This window comes from Lonchura striata, chromosome 3, assembly GCF_050655825.1.
Source record: "Lonchura striata isolate lonStrDom1 chromosome 3, ASM5065582v1, whole genome shotgun sequence".
Classification (NCBI taxonomy): domain Eukaryota; kingdom Metazoa; phylum Chordata; class Aves; order Passeriformes; family Estrildidae; genus Lonchura; species Lonchura striata.
The window spans coordinates 3,473,617-3,491,116 of NC_140705.1; the positions used below are offsets into that span (position 1 = coordinate 3,473,617).

The 17,500-nt window shown below is 49.4% G+C and overlaps 1 protein-coding gene across 1 annotated transcript; it reads right to left on the minus strand.

Annotated features, from left to right (window-relative positions):
* Window positions 1-2,189: 2,189 nt before the first annotated feature.
* DEFB108B (defensin beta 108B) lies at window positions 2,190-9,282 on the minus strand. The gene is made up of 2 exons (XM_085574378.1): window positions 6,446-9,282; window positions 2,190-4,893 (listed from the first exon to the last, which is right to left on the minus strand). The coding sequence occupies exons 1-2, from the start codon at window positions 6,501-6,503 to the stop codon at window positions 4,760-4,762; spliced, it is 192 nt and encodes a 63-aa protein (XP_085430504.1). The 5' UTR covers window positions 6,504-9,282; the 3' UTR covers window positions 2,190-4,759.
* Between the last annotated feature and the right edge of the window lie 8,218 nt (window positions 9,283-17,500).

Here is a 17,500-nt window from a genome sequence, read left to right on the forward strand (position 1 = left end):
AATTTGGGTTTTTAAATCATTTCCCTCTGCTGTGCATTAAACTGAGCAAAGCATGATTTCCTTCCTCTCAAAGAGAGACAGGGGAGCCCTTTCCTCTGGGCTTAGGGTAACTTGGAGGTGCCATTGGGGGTGACACTGGAGTCCAAAGCTGAGGACATTGACAAGAATGGAAGGAAAAACTGGCCTTAAAAATTACAAGACAATTCTCTGTGCCATGGTGAGCTCTTCTCTAGGAAACCCACCCAGTCTCCCCCAGGAGCAAGGTGTAGAGGCAGCACAGTCCCTGCAGTAGGGACTTCCAGCTGCTCCTCCTGGAGACATTAGGAGGAAAGTCACTGTGACAAGAGGGAATTGGGATCAGGAAGGCATTAAGCTGATTTGGGTTTGTCTATGCTTTGTTTTCCAAGAAAATGGTGAGCAAAGAAGAGCCATAGATCACAAAATCACAGAATTTTTGGGGTTGGAAGGGACCTTAAGGATTATCTTGTTCCAATTCCCTGCTATGGGCAGGGACACCTTCCACCATCTCAGGTGCTCCAAACCCTGTCCAACCTGACCTTGGACATTTCCAGGGATCCAGGAGCAGCCACAGCTTCTCTGGGGAACCTGTGCCAGCTGCAGTTCTGCTCCAGTGGGCAGGATCACTTCCATATTTGTCAGATTTTTCTCTTTCAGCTGTCCCCAGTGATGTCCAGAAATGCTGCCTCAGCTGAGAAGGAGCAGCTGGAGGGCACATTTCCCATGTTGTGTCCTTGGGAGGAGTCTCTAGGAATGCCATGGGCTGTTTACCCCATCAGACCAACTCCAAAACAGGTCTCAATGACACATAAAAGCACAAAACTGAAGTCTTTCCGGGGACAAAACTTAATAATTGGTGGCAATTTTCAGATTCAGAAGGCACATTGCTGCACCAGCCCTGTCTGGATCCAATCTGTTATGTGAGATTGTGCCTCTCCCCTCCTGCTTCACCTTAATCCCAAGGATCCTGCACCTTCTAAGTGTTCCTGTGCTACCACACAGAGCTGCTCACACAGCCATGGTCATTTCCAAATTATTGGAAGTTCAGCAGGTGAGGATTGGATCCTCTCTGCTCTGGAGCCAGGCTGGGAGAGCTGGAAATGTTCACCTGGAGAAGGGAAGCATCCAGGGAGAGCTCAGAGCCCCTTCCAGAGCCTAAAGGGGCTCCAGGAGAGCTGGAGAGGGACTTGGGACAAGGGATGGAGGGACAGGACAAGGGGGAATGAGTTCAACTGGCAGTAGTTGCATTTGACCACATCATCTCCATGAACAAGGACCTCTCTGGCAAGACTGATTGGATTTTTCCTGGTCCTCTGCACCCAGCTTTTTAGAAGGCAATGAACCCCACAGCACATTTCACATTTCAATACTTTTTTTATTGAAAGGAGCAAAATATTTTTCCACAAAGAAAAAAAAATAAAAAACAAAGAAAGAAGAAATCAAAGAAGAAACAAATTTGCTTCCAAACAAGAAGGAATCGCTGCAAGCATCACTTTCCACCCTCCTCTCTACTTCCTTTTCCTGTGTGACAGGCAGCAGTGCATCCTCCCACAGTCCTCAGTGTGCTCCTCCCTCTCTCCTTTGCCACAGGTCCTGGAGCAATGCCCTCTGCAGCTCCTTTTTGGCTGGCTTTTGGCTGTGGAAAGAAGAAAAGATCTGCACCTACATTGATTAATTGCTCATGGTCACCAGCATGATCCAGTGACCATGACTGAGCCCACTTCCTATGGAGACCCACAGATGCTGGTTGTCTAAATTAAGGATGAGGTGATTCTGGAGCTGAACTCCACTCCAAAAGTCTTGAACCAAACCCAGAATAATTCTCCATGCAAGACCCACCCACACCTACTTTCCTGGAAAACTTTTTTGTTTTTTTGTCCCTGAGTGGTTTGGGTTGGAAGGGACCTTGATCCAGTTCCAACGGGGACGCCTCCCACTATCCCAGGTTGCTCCAAGCCCCATCTTACCTGGCCTTGGACACTTCCTAGAACACTTTCACCTTAATTCCTTTATGGATCAGTCTTATCTCTCATTCTGCTCCACACAATTTTCCACCTTACCTGGGCTGGCCATCAAGGCCATTAGGAAAACAGCAAAGACAACGTAGATGACCCTCATGGCTGGATATCCACCAGGACCACAGCAGCTCTGGGATGCAGCCTTGCTGGGAGATCTTGCTCAGAAAAAGGCTGGAGACCCTGATATTTATAGACATTTCCTGCCACACAGGACAGCGTTAAGAGGAGCGTGACTTTGCTGGTGTCCAAGGACACATTGTTTGCTGCTTAATGGGACCTTATGTCACTCCAACCCAGTGGCCATCTGACAATGAGACGTCCACTCCATGCCCATTTGGCTCTTTGAAGGACTCTCGTGTGCCCTGTGCCAGTGTCCCTCTAATGAGAGACTTTAGCACAGACAAGGGTGACAGTTCAGGAATGCTTGTAGGAATGGTTGGGGTGATCAGTGCTAAAGCAATGAGTTTGAGAGCCCTTTTTCTCCCTTTCCAAAGCAGAGAGGACTGGTACTACCCTGGCTGATCCAACCCTGGGCATTCCCAGCTGCCTGTCCAGACCCTCTGCCAGAACCCAAAATCCTGTGGCAATGGACAAAAAAGTTGTTTTCAAGTTTAAATGTCTTTCCTATCAGAAGAGCCCTCTGGCTGCCTGAAGGTAAATTTTACACATAAATTAACAGAACATAACAAAATGCCAAGGGCAGAGATGGCCAGAGTGGCTCAGGCCTCTGCTGCCCTCCCAAAGTGTCCTTCAAAACAAACTGTGAAGAGTCACAGAATCACAGAATGGTTTGGGTTGGAAGGGACCTTAAAGCTCATCTATTTCCAAGCCCCTGCCATGGGCACGGACAGGAACAGGACAGGGCAGGGACACTTTTCACTAGAGCAGCTTACTGGCAGAAGAACCAGAAGTCCTGGCATTCACATTTATATCAGATTGTGACTGATGTGTTCCTTCCCACATTTCCCTCTCCCTTGCGGAGAAACAAAAAAATTCCATCAGCACCTCCAGTCCAAGGAGAGGCTGAACCCAAGCAGAGACACTGCAGGTTGTGTTCCTGGCAGAGAATGGATGTTTGAGCCTGAACAATGTTGGCACTGCACCACGCTGTTCCCTCTGGAATGGCTTGACAGCAGCCTGGGGCTGCCTGCCCTGGGGAGCAAAAACTGGAAAGGCTTTTGCTCCAAGTGTGTCCACGTGAAGGACTGGGAACAAGGGGCTCCCTTCCACACCCAGCTGGATATCACAGCTCTAAGATCCTGAATGGATCCCAAGCCCTGTGGATTTGCTGTTGTTCTCTCTCTGCACTGAATGCGTCCATTGCATTGCAAGGTAAAAGCAGGACAGAAGTAGAGGAGATAAACAGAGGATTAAACTGTCCCAAATGTTCCCAATACACCCCTCTAGCTGTCTTTTCTCCAGATGGAAAATGATCCCTCAGTCCCTATAGCTCTTCTGGTCCCTGACTCCTCTGCAAATTCCAATTTTCTTCAGGATGGATGTGCCACTGGGTAAGGCTGAGCCCATCAGTAACAGTGGCAGGACCTCTGGAATAACAGAGGCAAGAAAAGAGGGGGGAAAATGCAAAACAGCACCTGGAGAGAGGAGTGAGAACATGTGAGAAGAGCCCTGCTCCAAGGCCAGTGCAGAAGAAGGAGCAGGAGCTGCTCCAGGCACCAGAGCTGAGGTTTCCTAGCCCAGGGAGAAGCAGCTGTGCCCCTGCAGCCCATGGGAGCCCGGGGAGAGCAGAGATCCACCCTGGAGACCCCACACTGGAGCAGGGGAATGCCTGAAGGAGCCTGGGGGAAACCCACGCTGGAGCAGGGTCCTGGCAGGACTTGTGACTCCATGGGGGACCCATGTGGAGCAGCCTATTCCTGATGGACTGACCCCATGGAAAGGACCCACACAGGAGCAGGGGAAGTGTGTGAGGAGCCCAACCCCTGAGGAAGAAGGAGCAGCAGAGACAACTGACCAAAGCCCCCATTCGCCTGCTGAGGAGAAGGGAGAGAATTCAGGAGCGACAGCCAGAATGGGAAAAAGTAGCAGGCAGAGAGGGCAGAATTTTAAGCTATTTTTTCCTTCCTCATTTCCCTCCCCTGACTTTGATTTTAAGTAAATTATATTCCATTTCCTAAGTAGAGTTTGTTTTGCCCATGGCAAGTGCAATTGCTGAGGGATCTCCCCCTGTCCAAACCATTGCATGGGACCTGTGAGGGCCTTGCTGCTTCTCTGTTTCCCACTTGCAGAAATTTTCATGGAGAGAAGGTTGTCTTACACTTGAGACAAGAGATTGCTGAGCCACAGACACATTTAAATACATCTCCAGACAACCTGAGACCTGAAAAGCAACAAGAAGCTAAAAGAATCTCTCCTGTCTCCAGAGGGCTTTGTTAAGGGCTATGGAGAAGTCAAGATGAAAAATAGCACCTTATTCCAAAATCCCCACCCTGTCAGACCGCTGACAGACCTGCAGCTTGTTGTCAGTGGATGTTCAGGGGTTTTTTTGTGCTGCTGAGCCTTTGGGCTGGGCTTGGGGAACTTGTTTTAATGCAGGAACCATGGGGACACCAGTAACCACACCACACACGCCAGAGTTACATCTCCTTTTTTTCTTTGTTTTATTTGTTAAGAGGAGGGGATGGCAATGGGCTCAGACAGCTGGGAATCTGCTCCCAAAGCCACCGTGGTGCCTCCTCTTCCTCTTCTTCCCTTTTCAGCTCCTATTTCCCCTTCCAGGCTGTTGGGATGCAGCACGAGTACTTGCAGTCGCCAGAGGTGTACTTCAAATCCATCACGTGACATTTCGGGGAGCAGTATCCCATGGGAGCACAGGTCTTCCTGAACTTCCCATAGCCTGGAAGAAGAGAGGGAGAAAGGTTGCTCCTCATTTCTGTTCTCCATTTCTCCATCTCTGTTTCCCATTTTCCACTTCTCCATCTCTGTATTCCATTTCCCCATTTCCCCATCTCTGTTCCCCATTTCCCATTTCCCCACCTCTGTTCCCCATTTCCCCATCTCTGTTCCCCATTTCCCATTTCCCCACCTCTGTTCCCCATTTCCCCATTTCCCCATCTCTGTTCCCCATTTCCCCACCTCTGTTCCCCATTTCCCCATCTCTGTTCCCCATTTCCCATTTCCCCATCCCTGTTCCCCCTTTCCCCATCCCTGCTCCCCATTTCCCCATCCCTGTTTCCCATTTCCATGCCCTCCCACCCCCTCCCAGTCACAGTGGGCAGCAGGATCAGCCCCTGTCCATAGGGATGTCCTGCTCCATTCCCTCACATGTCCAACAATCCTGTCCAAGCCCAGCCCCAAAGCTGGAAGGGACGTGGGAGGTGACAAGTCTGAACAGCTCCTTGTGCACCTCCCTCCTCTCATCTTTGGAAAAGATGCTCCCAAGGGAAGCAGACCCATTTCCCTCCTGAGAGATGCCCCAAAAGCAAAGTTCCTAAAGACGTTCCCCTGTGCCCACAGGTGTTTCCTTCCCTTGTACCTCTCCTGAAAGGATCAGTGTTCTCAGAGCAAAGCAGCAAAAAACACTTCAAGGTTGCTGCAAAGGTCTTAACATTGGTCCCACAGCAGCCTGGCACCAAATATTCACCATTAAAAGGTAAAAGTGGGCCAAGGGGAAAACTTGCCCCAGGTGGGTGAGAATTGATATCTGAGGGGGGTTTTAACACTCCTTTGGGAGATTTCAGCCCAAAATCCCCTCTTGATTCCTGGAGAGGGACCAGAGAGCTTTAGAGTCTGAGAAACAGAGAATGACAGCAACAGTTGTGTCACATCAATAAACCAAACACAGAATCTGGAATCATGGAATGGTTTAGGCTGGAAGAGACCCTAAAGATCTCCTTGTCCCAAACCCCTGCCATGGGCAGGGACACCTTCCACTATCCCAGGCTGCTCCAAGCTCCATCCAACCTGGCCTTGGACATTTCCAGGGATCCAGGGGCAGCCACAGCTTCTCTGGGCACCCTGTGCCAGGGTCTCTCCACCCTCACAGGGAAGAATTTCTTCTTCATATCCAAACTAAATCTACCCTTTATGAGTTTAAGCCATTAAACACAGCCAGGACTGAGCTTTGACAGAGACACTGAGCTGCCTGAAAAGCCCTCCACCAGCATTATGAAATTCTCCAAGTCCCTGGGAGAAGTGGCCACATCCAGACTGTTGTTTGGAATTGTATATCCTTGGCTCTCTCCTAAACTGGAAACTTATGTTTTAACCTCAATTATTCCTGCACAAATCTCCCTGAGTTAGTTCTCATTTTATTGTCCCTTGAAAGAAATCACTGAAGTACCTACCCAGTTTATAGCAGCCACCACAGAGGGTAAGAACTGAGCTAAAGTTATTTTAAAAGAAACCCAACTAGTATAAAGCTCATCCCATCCCATTTCCCATCTTACCTGGAGTGGCCAGGGAGAAGAGGAGGAAAAGAGCGAAGACAAGGTAGAGGAACTTCATGGCTGGAGTTGAGCTGAGATCTCAGCGAGGCTGGAGAGAGGAGAGCTGAAGACCTCAGAGGGAGGAGGTGATGTACAGGCAGGCAGGAGCTGCTGGGTTTTATAGAGAATTTCCCTGTGAGCAGAGGAATTCATCCAAGTCGTGCTGCTTGGGGCTGGGCGTGCAGTGATGGCACAAGAATTCCCCAATTGTGCTGGCAGGCACCTCCTGTCTGCCCCAGATGAGGTTACCCAACATCAGATAGGATCCCAGCATGGATGGGAACACAAAGGAATAGGGGATGTCGATATCTGGGTCCTTGGGACGGGGCTGTGGGTCAGAGGGACCTGATGGAGACCTGCGGGTGCAGCGGGGAGGGGAGACCAAGATCAGTATCACAGAACTCCAGGCCTTTCCCAGCCTCTGGCAGGGATGCAGAGGGATGCAGCAGGGCCACCATGCACTGATAACTCTCCCTGCATTGTCCAGGCTGATCACCATGTGGGACTGATGGCCTGGAAAAGATCCCTGCTCCCACCTCTGAACCGTGTCTGCAAAATCTCCCTGATAAATTCAGTGAATGTTCAGGGAGGTGCCTTTGGCTGTCCTCTCTGATGGATGGATGGGTGGGACTTGTGGGGCTGGCAGCTCCAGGGAGCCTGGAGGAGACACTTTGATCATCCCCACAGACCCTCCAGACAGTCCTGAGCTTTCTAACAAGAGCCAAACTCCACCAGGGAACTTTTCCAGCCCCAGCTCACTGGGCTGTTTAATAATTTGATAAACAGCCAGGAAGAGAAACAGGCTGAAGGGGCAAGAAGCTGCTTCAGAATTACCCAGCATCTTCAAACTTGAATCCTCAGAGTGCAGCAGATTAAATTTACAACACAACAAGGCAGCGAAATGACAAATGCTGAATCAGTGAGAATTTAGGAAAATCTATAATCTGTGCAAATGGGGGGGGTCTGAATTACCTAAAGCAGTTGGGAAGGAGGTTTGGGCATCCTGCATCACCCTGTGGGATGTGCACTGCTCATCTCCCTATCCCTGATGGCCTTCAGTAGGAAAAGGAGAAGTTAAAGAAAGCTGGCAGAATTGGAGCCTTGTTTTCACAAAATTAAATATAGTGGAACTTGTCAGCTCAGGCTAGAAACAGTGAAGGTGTATCACAAGCTGAAAACATTTCAGAAGCCTAAGCAGGAGAGAAGTACAGTTCTGCAATTTTCCTAACCCAAGAAATAGGTGGGATATGAAGGTAAATCATGTATTTATCATAAAAGTGAAAAAAAGTCCTCTTTCACACTGAGGATCGCTGAAATGTGGAACTTGAACAAGAAATGCAAGAAGTTAAAATGCACTGAAAGGACAAATGTATTGAAAAGGCAATTTATAATTTATAAATTAATGTAGAAGGTAAAAAATAAAAATTAAGTGCAAAATCTCCTTGGAGAATTTGCCAAAGTTTGTATCACCAACTTCTCATCCTGGCCACCAACAGATCCTCTTTCCTGGAATTGAGGGCTGCCAAGTTTTCCATGTCTTCTCTTTCCTGATCATAACCACTCCACTCTATTTTTTTTTTTTTTTCTAGCAGGACACATCTAAACCACAAAATCTCAGAATCATTTAGGTGGGAAAAGACCTCTGAGATCCAGTCCAACCATTCTCCAGCACTGCCAAGGCCACCACTGGCCCATGTCCCCAGCTGCCATGCCCAAAAAGCTTTTAAATCCCTCCAAGGATGGGGACTCCACCACAGCCCAGGGAAGCTGTGCCAGTGCCTGATCACTTTTTCAGTGAAGAAACTTTCCCTAATATCCCTCTAAACCTCCCCTGGTGCAGCTTGAGGCTGTTCCCTCTCATCCTGTCTCTTTTCCCTGGGAGCAGAGCCTGACCCCCCTGGCTGTCCCCTGCTGTCAGGAGTTGTGCAGAGCCACAAGGTCCCCTCTGAGCCTCCTTTTCTCCAGGCTGAGCCCCTTTCCAGCTCCCTCAGCCCCTCCTGGTGCTCCAGCCCCTTCCCCAGCTCTTTTTCCATCCCTGGACACACTCAATGTCCTTGTGAGGGTCCCAGAGCTGTCCCCAGCACTGGAGGTGCCCCAGCAGTGCCAGCACAGGGGATGGGCACTACCCTGGTTCATCTTGGTGACCTTGAGCCATTTTCTGAGCCCCCTGAGCCCCTTCCTCCTCTCCCTGGAGCACACATCAGGATGGATGCACTTCCCAAGGGTTGTGCCATGGGTACAGCCTGTGTTTTCCAGACTCAGCTTTTGTTTGCACTTGTAGGACAATGGGTGCTGCTTTTCCAACGCCCTGACTCTGCTCTTGGGTGCCTGCCTGTGATCTACTGCCACACAAATGATCCCTGCAGAGCTGCCCACAGCCAGAAACTCCTTGTTCTGTGTCCTCCAGATCATTATCCTTGTCTGTATAGACAAGGGAGCTTCCACTATTACTTAATGTTGTTTTTTTTTCATTATGGTTTTGGCAGGAGGAGATCCACTGGGTTTCTAATCCTGTCCCCGAATGTTTTGCAGTCCTTTTCAACCTCTTATTTGTGAATTTTTGAAGCAATCTGTCGCTGTTGAGGCAGGATGGGAATGAGAGGCTCTGACTCAGAAGGCTGTTGAGAGTAAACTCCTGTTTATTGAAAATGCACCGCTCTTTTATACAGAGCTCCACAAGGACCAAATCCATTGGTTCTGAAGTGAAAACAACCCACCACTATTGGTGCAGAGTGCTTGACGCACAGTGATAGAACTTAACTATAAACAATGTGAAAAACAAGAGAGATAAAGAATTATTTACATTCTTTTCCAGCTCTTCCCCAGGCCTCTGACTGGCTAGAAACTCTCAGTTTCTTCCTTTGACTGAATCTGAGTCCCACAGCATTCTTTCCAGAAAGTCATGGAAATTACTAGGCAGGATAGCACTGGAACCACAAGTGACTTCTGATCAGATCTGGCGTGGCAATTCATTTCCTTAGCTTAATTTACATATTTGCCTATATCCCTTTTAATCAGCATCATGGTCCTTTCGGAAAGATTTCAGAAAAAATACCCCCAAAAAGCTTGGGCCAAATCAATGTGATGAAAATGAGACCAAGTGCAGGGGTTGGGGCAGTCCTCAGGATCAATCCAGGCTGGGGATGAAGGGGTGGAACAGCTCTGGGAGAAGGACTTGGGGATGCTGGGGGGTGAGAGCTGGACATGACCCACCCCTGAACTCCCCATGCCCTGGGCATCCCCCAGCTGGAGCATCCAGAGATGGAAACAGTGTGGGGAAGGGTCTGGAGCACCAGGAGCAGCTGAGGGAGCTGGAAAGGGGCTCAGCCTGGAGGAGAGGAGGCTCAGGGGGGACCTTGTGGCTCTACAAAACTCCTGACAGGAGGGGACAGCCAGGGGGGTCAGGCTCTGCTCCCAGGGAACAGGGACAGGATGAGAGGGAACAGCCTCAAGCTGCACCAGGGGAGGTTTAGATGGGATATTAGGGAAGGTTTCTTCACTGAAAAAGTGATCAGGCACTGGCACAGCTGCCCAGGGCTGTGGTGGTGTCCCCATCCCTGGAAATGTCCCAAACGGATGTGGATATGACATGAGGGACGTGTGGTGAACACAGTGGTGCCAGGTTCATGGCACTCGAGGATCTCAGAGGTATTTCCCCACCTTCATGATTCTTTGATTCAATAAGAAAGATGTGGAGCTGTTGGACTGAGTCTAGAGGGGATCCAAGAAATTGGTCACAAAACTGGAGCCCCTCTGCTCTGGAGCCAGGCTGGGAAAGCTGGGAGTGTTCACCCGGAGAAGAGAAGAATCCAGGGAAACCTCAGAGCCCCTTCCAGTGCCTAAAGGGGTTCCAGGAGAGCTGGAGAGGGACTTGGGACAAGGGATGGAGGGATAGGAGAAGGGGCAATGTCTTAAAGTTGAAGGAGGAAAGATGTAGATGGGATATTGAGAAGGAATTCCTGGCTGTGAGGGTGGTGAGGCCCTGGCACAGGGTGCCCAGAGAAGCTGTGACTGCCCCTGGATCCCTGGAGGTGTCCAAGGCCAGGTTGAAGATGGGGCTTGGAGCAACCTGGGATAGTGGAAGGTGTCCCTGCCCATGACAGGGGGTGGGACTGGATGAGCTTTAAGGTCCCTTCCAATCCAAACTCTTCTGGGATTTTGTTCCATGACTGTTTAATCCTCAGTGCCAGAGCACTGGTCAGGGTTGGATGCTCCATAAAACCATTCCCCTCCGTGGATCTGATACCCCATTGTGCCTGTGCCTTGCAGACAGCACCCAGAGCTTATCAGGAGCCGTGCCAGGCTGAATTCCAGCTGCCCTGGGAGCAGCTGTGCTGCGGGCAGCCGGATCTGGAGAGTGGGAACGGCCCCACGTGCCCGTGGAGCACGGGCCGGGCTGCCAGGTGCCTTTGTGAGAGGGCCCAGCAGGGCAGGGTGACACTGCACAGCCTGCAGAGCAAACAACAGCCCTCTGCAGATGGCTTTGCCCAAGGCTCTCCTCTGGCCGTGCTGCTGGTGGCCGGAGTCCCTCTATAAAACCTCTGCCCTCGGACACTGCGCACACCTCGGATCCTGTGGGCCGAGATCCCCCCTGGCCTCCAGCCATGAGGGTGCTCTGCGTGGTCTTTGCTGTGCTCCTGCTTCTCTCCCTGGCCACCCCAGGTAAGACAGGAAGGTTGGAGGTGCAGAAATCGGGGTGGCCTGTGTCCTCCGCAGGAGGCAGGGGGCTCGTCTCTGGGGCGGTGGGGGTCGGGTCCCTGGGATTCACCCAGCCCGGCAGGTACAATGGGATTGGGATGGGGTGAATGCCACCCTGCAAATCCCACCTCCCACCCTCAGGCAGAGGCATCCAACATGAGGAGAGGGATGGTTTGTAAGTGTTCAGTTTCCTCCAGCTCAGTGGGGACATGAAATGCATCCTGTCCTGGGTGGGCCTAACCCCAGAGCATCAGTGGTGTCACAGTGTGCTCAGGCCACGTTTCCCCATTCCCTGGACCCTTGTGACTCTGACCAGATAAACCTGGTCCCCTCCTTCCTGCCCTGACGGGGCTGGCAGGGAGCCAGAGAATCCCTCCCTGTCCAGAGCCTAGATACACCCTGACCCTTCCTGTTCGCTCTCTTTTCCCCTGCTCTGCCCTCGGACCCTGCAATAAAAGGAGCTGGACAACTACATCGGGGTGAGACCCTCTTTTTGGAAATCTTTGCCCATCTCCTGACGTCCCTCAAGGTCTCGGATCTCTGGGCTAGCCTGATAATTTAGGGGCTGAGAGGGGAGAACCATCACAGTACCACCCTGGAACCAGCAAGGAGACAACTCCCGGGGCTCTGCCCTCCTACATATCCATGATTTTCTCCATAACCCCCCTCTGCCTCCTCCCTGCAGGGCATGGGCAGCCCAAGGGCTTTTGTGACGGGTACTGCGCCCACGCGTGCGGCGAAACTGAGGAGTGGTCCTTCAACCCCTACTGCGAGGAGCTGCACTGCTGCATCCCCTCTCCCAAAAAGGGGAAATGACCCTGGAGGAGCCCAGCCCCGCAGCCGTGGAGCTCCCGGCGCTGTGTCCACGGCGTGGCAGAGACGATGCTCAGTGCTTTGAAGTAAAGATGGGCAGATAAGATCATTTCTGTGTGCTGTGAGGTTCATTCTCTCCCGGGAGGGGACAGCCGGGAGAGGCTGGCAGACAGAACTCCCTGGAGAGAGGTCGTGACACACCCCTGGCACCCACAGCTGCTTCTGGCAGCCACAAAAACCCCGACACCAAAATGCCAGCCAGGAAAAGAAAAGGCTTTGGGGTTTTCAAAGCAGAGTGGTGGCAAAGATTAAGGGAGTGCTCATGGCTTAATCCAGTGCCTCCCTCCTCCACAAATTGAATCCCAGTTTTTTTGTAGGGGGCACAATAACCCCATCAGTCCCATCTGTCCTGTGGAGATGTGACACAGGAGACAAACAGCACCACCTTCCCCTTGCACCCCAAAATCCCATTCCTGGGGTGCCCACAGAGCAACCGCTGCAGCCATTGAGGCTTTGGGGTCCTGTGGTTGTCCTGCTCACCCTCACCAAAAGCCTTCTCAGCAGTCTGTGACCTTGGGGATCAACGAGAACAGGAGAACAGATGAGGATTTCCTCAGTGTCCCCTTCCCTGCCCCATCTCCTGTGGCATAACCCAATCACTCCAGGTATTCTGCAAGGGGACATGGGCTGATCCAGTGTAGGGTGGCTCAGAACACCCCACAAACACCCCAGCAATACTGGAGGCTGGGATGTTTGTGTCCTAAAGGGCCACAGGGCAAAAATCAGCTCTGTTTCCCTGAAATCCTGCAGGGAATAAAGGAACTTTCCAGCCCTGGGGCCTTGCAAATACAGAAAAAGGCTTTGCATGGGTGTTTGTAGGACTGGAAGGTGATGCAAGAGAAAAGAGAAGGTACAGACCTCTCCCTCTTGTGGGATGACTCCCAATTTCTGAAGGAGAAAGGGCTGTGTCTCCTCTCCTCAGCAGCAACCTTTGTGATCAGCAGAGATCTTGGCACTTGGAACCGAAGGTAAAAGTGATTTCTTCCTCAAAATAATTTATATATTTGTCCAAAACTCCCATTTCCCAGGACACATGGGGCCTCTGGTGCATCTGAACATGCAATATGAGGTGCTCCAAGGGTTTTGTGACCATTTCTGCCCCTGGAAACTTTGGGACAGACAGAAAAAATAATAACAGGAAAAAAAAAAAAGGTCCAAGCTTATTCTCCTTTATTTCATCTTTAGGATAAAATTTTCATCCTTAGGATAAACTGATAACCTGAAACACTTTATCAGCTGAAAGACTGGCCAGGGAAACAGGAAACCTGATAAGGCTGTGGGATTTCTTTGGGTGTAGACAAGAGGACTGAGTCTCTTCACAGAGTGGGTGAGATGCTGAGTGTGAGGGGGTTAAGATCCAGTTTGCAGAGGCTGAGGGCTGGCAGCAGGTAAAAATCCCATTTGATACAGGATGGCCCATCAAGAGCCACAGATTTTGTCAAGGTTCACCTGACCCCAGACAAGAGGGCACAAAAGATGGAAAATTCACCTACACCAGCCCTGAGCTGGTGACTGACACTTCACAGCCACACGAGGCTGAAAGTTTGATTAAAGGATAAAAATTCCAGAAGGAAATATTTAAAAAATTAAAACCCATTACCTGTTTCTTTTTTTCTTTTTTTTTTTTTTTTTTTCTTTTTATTGGGAGAGGAGAGTGAAAAGAAAAACCACATGAAAGGGAATGAACTCCGAAATGGGGTTTGGAGCAGTCTGGGATAGTGGAAGTTGTCCCTTCCCATGGCATGGGTGGGATGAGACAACCTAAAAATGTCATTACAGCCCAAATTATTCTATGATTCCCTGATATTATAAATTCCCACTCTGCCAAGAAGCAGATTCATATCCTGGAAAGAACCTTTTATAGGAGAAATTAGCTGAATATCTCTTTGTTAGACCGATGAATTACTGGATTACAAGGGTTTCTCATATTTATAGGGAGAAAACATCAGTTACTGGGCTTGTCCCCTGGGAGAGCCCCTGCAACTCAGATCCCACAGAACTTCCACTCCACAGCTTTCCAGGGCAGCAGGGGATGGAAAGGCCACTGCTTCTGCACTCCATTTCAATAAGGAAGTGATATAAAAATGGGGGAATTATCAAAAAGGAGACAAAGGGTGCAGTTAAAGGAGTTAAATGCTTGCAAATAGATTCTTTGCAAGCACCTGGGGAGGTGTTTAAGGCCACTTAGAAGGAGACTCAGGGAAAACTGATGACAGGTATTAAAAAAATAAAATAAAAGGCCTGAGAAAGAGCAAAAAGGAAAAGGTCACAGCAGAACAGTGGGATGAGGGAGATTGTTAGAAAGGAAAAGCTGAAATTGTGGCCAAACATGGAAAATAGAAAAGATAATAAACTGGGCCTGACAAAGTATTAAACACAATAAGGCAGCTCAGCAGAGAATTGCAGGAAGAGCTTGAAAAATGTGAGGAAACGTCTTCAAATCAATCTTTTTTTTCTTTTTCCAAACACATTGTGAACGTGAAGCCTGACAAAGAGCGTGGTCAGGGAAATAAAGTTAATTAAAACTCAGGCCACTCCACAGGAGCTGAGTGAAATATTTGCATTGGTTTTCACCTGGCCAGAAAGAAGAAAGGCCGTGATGCTGAACCCTCCTTTGTGGGGGCTCATCAAAGGGCTTGTCTTAAATGTAAAAGCGCTGGAAAAGAAGAAAAAGCAGCAACAAATCACCAGCACCATGACCTAATGATCTTTCCCCTCAAAAAAAAAAAAAAAAAAAAGATCTGAAGGGAATTAAAGGATGAAACAGCCACTTCTGACTGCAGTGTGTGATCTCTGCAGCCTGGAGAAGAGAGACACTCAGGGAGAGCTCAGAGCCCCTTCCAGGGCCTAAAGGGGCTCCAGGAGAGCTGGAGAGGGACTTGGGACAAGGGATGGAGGGACAGGACACAGGGAATGGCTGCACACTGCCAGAGTGCAGGGATAGATGGGGTATTGGGAAGGAATTCTTGGCTGTGAGGGTGGGGAGGCCCTGGCACAGGTTTCCCAAAGAAGCTGTGGCTGCCCCTGGATCCCTGGAAGTGTCCAAGGCCAGGCTGGATGGGGCTTGGAGCAGCCTGGGATAGTGGAAGGTGTCCCTGCCCATGGGATGGGCTTTAAGGTCCCTTCCCACCCAAACCATTCCATGATTCCATGATCTGTTGCTCAAGAAGGTTTTGCTGTGCAAAGACAGGAGATGGTAGTTTGATAAGGAAAGACATCTTAAAGTGTCCTATGGGATTGCAAAGCAGGATTTTACCAGTTTTAAATACAATAGCAAGGAGGAAAATGGGAAATCAGGAAAATCCTGTCCTAAAACCAAAGGGCAGGGCCCAGCAGATTGGGGCTGAGGTGCAGGAGAGGGGGTAAAGAGAAGTGCTGTGGTGGGGCTAGAGCAGGAAATTTGGTTATAAAAAAAGCTGGAAAATGGATGGGAGGGAATGGAAAGGTGTATTGTTGAGGGTGATAAAGGTTATGGCTGAAGAAGGACCTGGCTTGGGTTTGGGGGTGTGACTCCTCCCCTGGCTGGTGAAATCCAGGTGGATGTTATGAGGAAAAAATCCAAGTGATTTTGTATGTGGAGTGCATGGCTCCATGTGGCTTATTTGATTGTAGAGACTGGGAGTGCAGGAACAAGAGAGAACACGGAGCATCAGCAGAGTCACACGGAGTTGTCTGCTAAACCTTGGGAATTCCAGCCAGAATTTTTTTATTTTTATTTTTTAATTTTTTAATTTTTTTTTTAATTTTCCCATGTGTTTGCTGTTCCCATGGCAGTGAATAACCCCGTGAAAGGAGAAGGAAGAGCTGGAGGCAACTTGTGACTACTCAGGGAGTGAAAACCTAGGATCTGCTGAGCAGCCTCTGTCTCACTGAGCAAGGATCAGATGGAAAAAGCCCTGCTGGGCCTTTTATTTTTTTTCTTTTGCTGTATACACAAACTGCACTCATCATGAAGGTCCCAACATTTAAAAAGAGGCTCTGCCCTGCTCCCTGTCTGTGGCTGTGTGTGGGTGGCAGATGGGCACATTAAGAGGAATCACTGGGCCAGACATTCCCATTCCTCTCTCTCCCGGGGCAGATGCACTGATTCACCACAAGGAAAGACACATCTTTAAAATGTATGGCACCAGGCAATATGGGAGCTCCAGGTCTGTGGGGAAAGCAGAGGTTTTGTTTTGTTTTGTTTTGTTTTTTCTGCTCTGTATGTTTTTTTCTCAAAACGTGTTTTTGTTGAAGTCTTATTTCACTGAAAGTAAGATATAGAGAAAAACAGAGGGGAAAAAAAAAAAAAAACAATCTTACAACCAGGATCCAATCAATTGTCATGAAATCCTGGAATGGTTTGTAAGGACCTTAAAGCTCATTCCATTCCCACCCTTGCCATGGGCAGGGACACCTTCCACTTTCCCAGGTTGCTCCAAGCCCCATCCAACCTGGCCTTGGACACTTCCAGGGATCCAGGGGCAGCCACAGCTTCTCTGGGCAGCCTGTGCCATTGCCTGCAGCTCCTAGAAGTAAGACTCAGAAAAACACCCTTTCTTTTGGAGCTGCAATTTAGGAAGCTGCTTTAATTGATGTTCATCACATCTCAGGCACCTGGTGGGATTTTTGGGGGTGTCCTGTGCAGGATCAGGAGTTGGACTGGGTAATACTGTGGGTCCCTTCCAGTTCAGGATAGCCTGTGACCTTATGAACATTTCTGAACTTACTCTGTTTATGTCAAATAGGAAAGGTAAAGAAGTTTTGGGTTTGTATTTTTTTCCCCACATTCTTGTCCTTTCCAGATTTAGAATCATGTGAAAGCTTGACATGAAGGAAGTGAGTAAATAACTGCTTTAAAGTGATGAAGTTTTAGGTGAAACCCCACAGCAATTCAGGGTCACTTCATAATTCTGCTCCTGCACTTGTTCCATTGCTCTGCACAACTCCCTGAGGGAGGGGACAGCCAGGGGGATCGAGCTCTGCCCCCAGGAAACAGGGACAGATGAGAGGGAACAGCCTCAAGCTGTTCCAAGGGAGGTTTAGATTGGATATTGGGACAATTTCTTCACCAAAGGTCTGTCCAGCCCTGGCACAGCTGCCCAGGGCTGTGGTGGAGCCCCCATCCCTGCAGGGATTTAAAAGCTGTGTGCATGTGGCACTTGGGGACATGGGCCAGTGGTGGCCTTAGCAGTGCTGGGGGATGTTTGGACTGGATGATCTTTGAGGGCTTTTCCAACCTAATCAATTCTGTGATTCTATTGATGTCAATAAGCATGAGGATATCTCTGCTTTCTCGTTGGAAATTATGGGGTTTTTTTCCAGATTTATTTGGAGCTTCGTGAACCCCAAGTCTTAAGGCTTAATTTTATGCTTTACCACTTTTTTTTTTTTTTAACTTGCTGAATTTCATGATCAAAGAAGATGTATTAGAAGGAAAATACAAGTGATGACTGAGGGACATCC

Coding starts and splice junctions, on each gene's coding strand:
- DEFB108B (XM_085574378.1), bottom strand. CDS start 6,503: ATGAAGTTCCTCTACCTTGTCTTCGCTCTTTTCCTCCTCTTCTCCCTG. Junction 4,894..6,445: donor CTTCTCCCTGGCCACTCCAG/GTAAGATGGGAA, acceptor CTCTTCTTCCAG/GCTATGGGAAGTTCAGGAAG.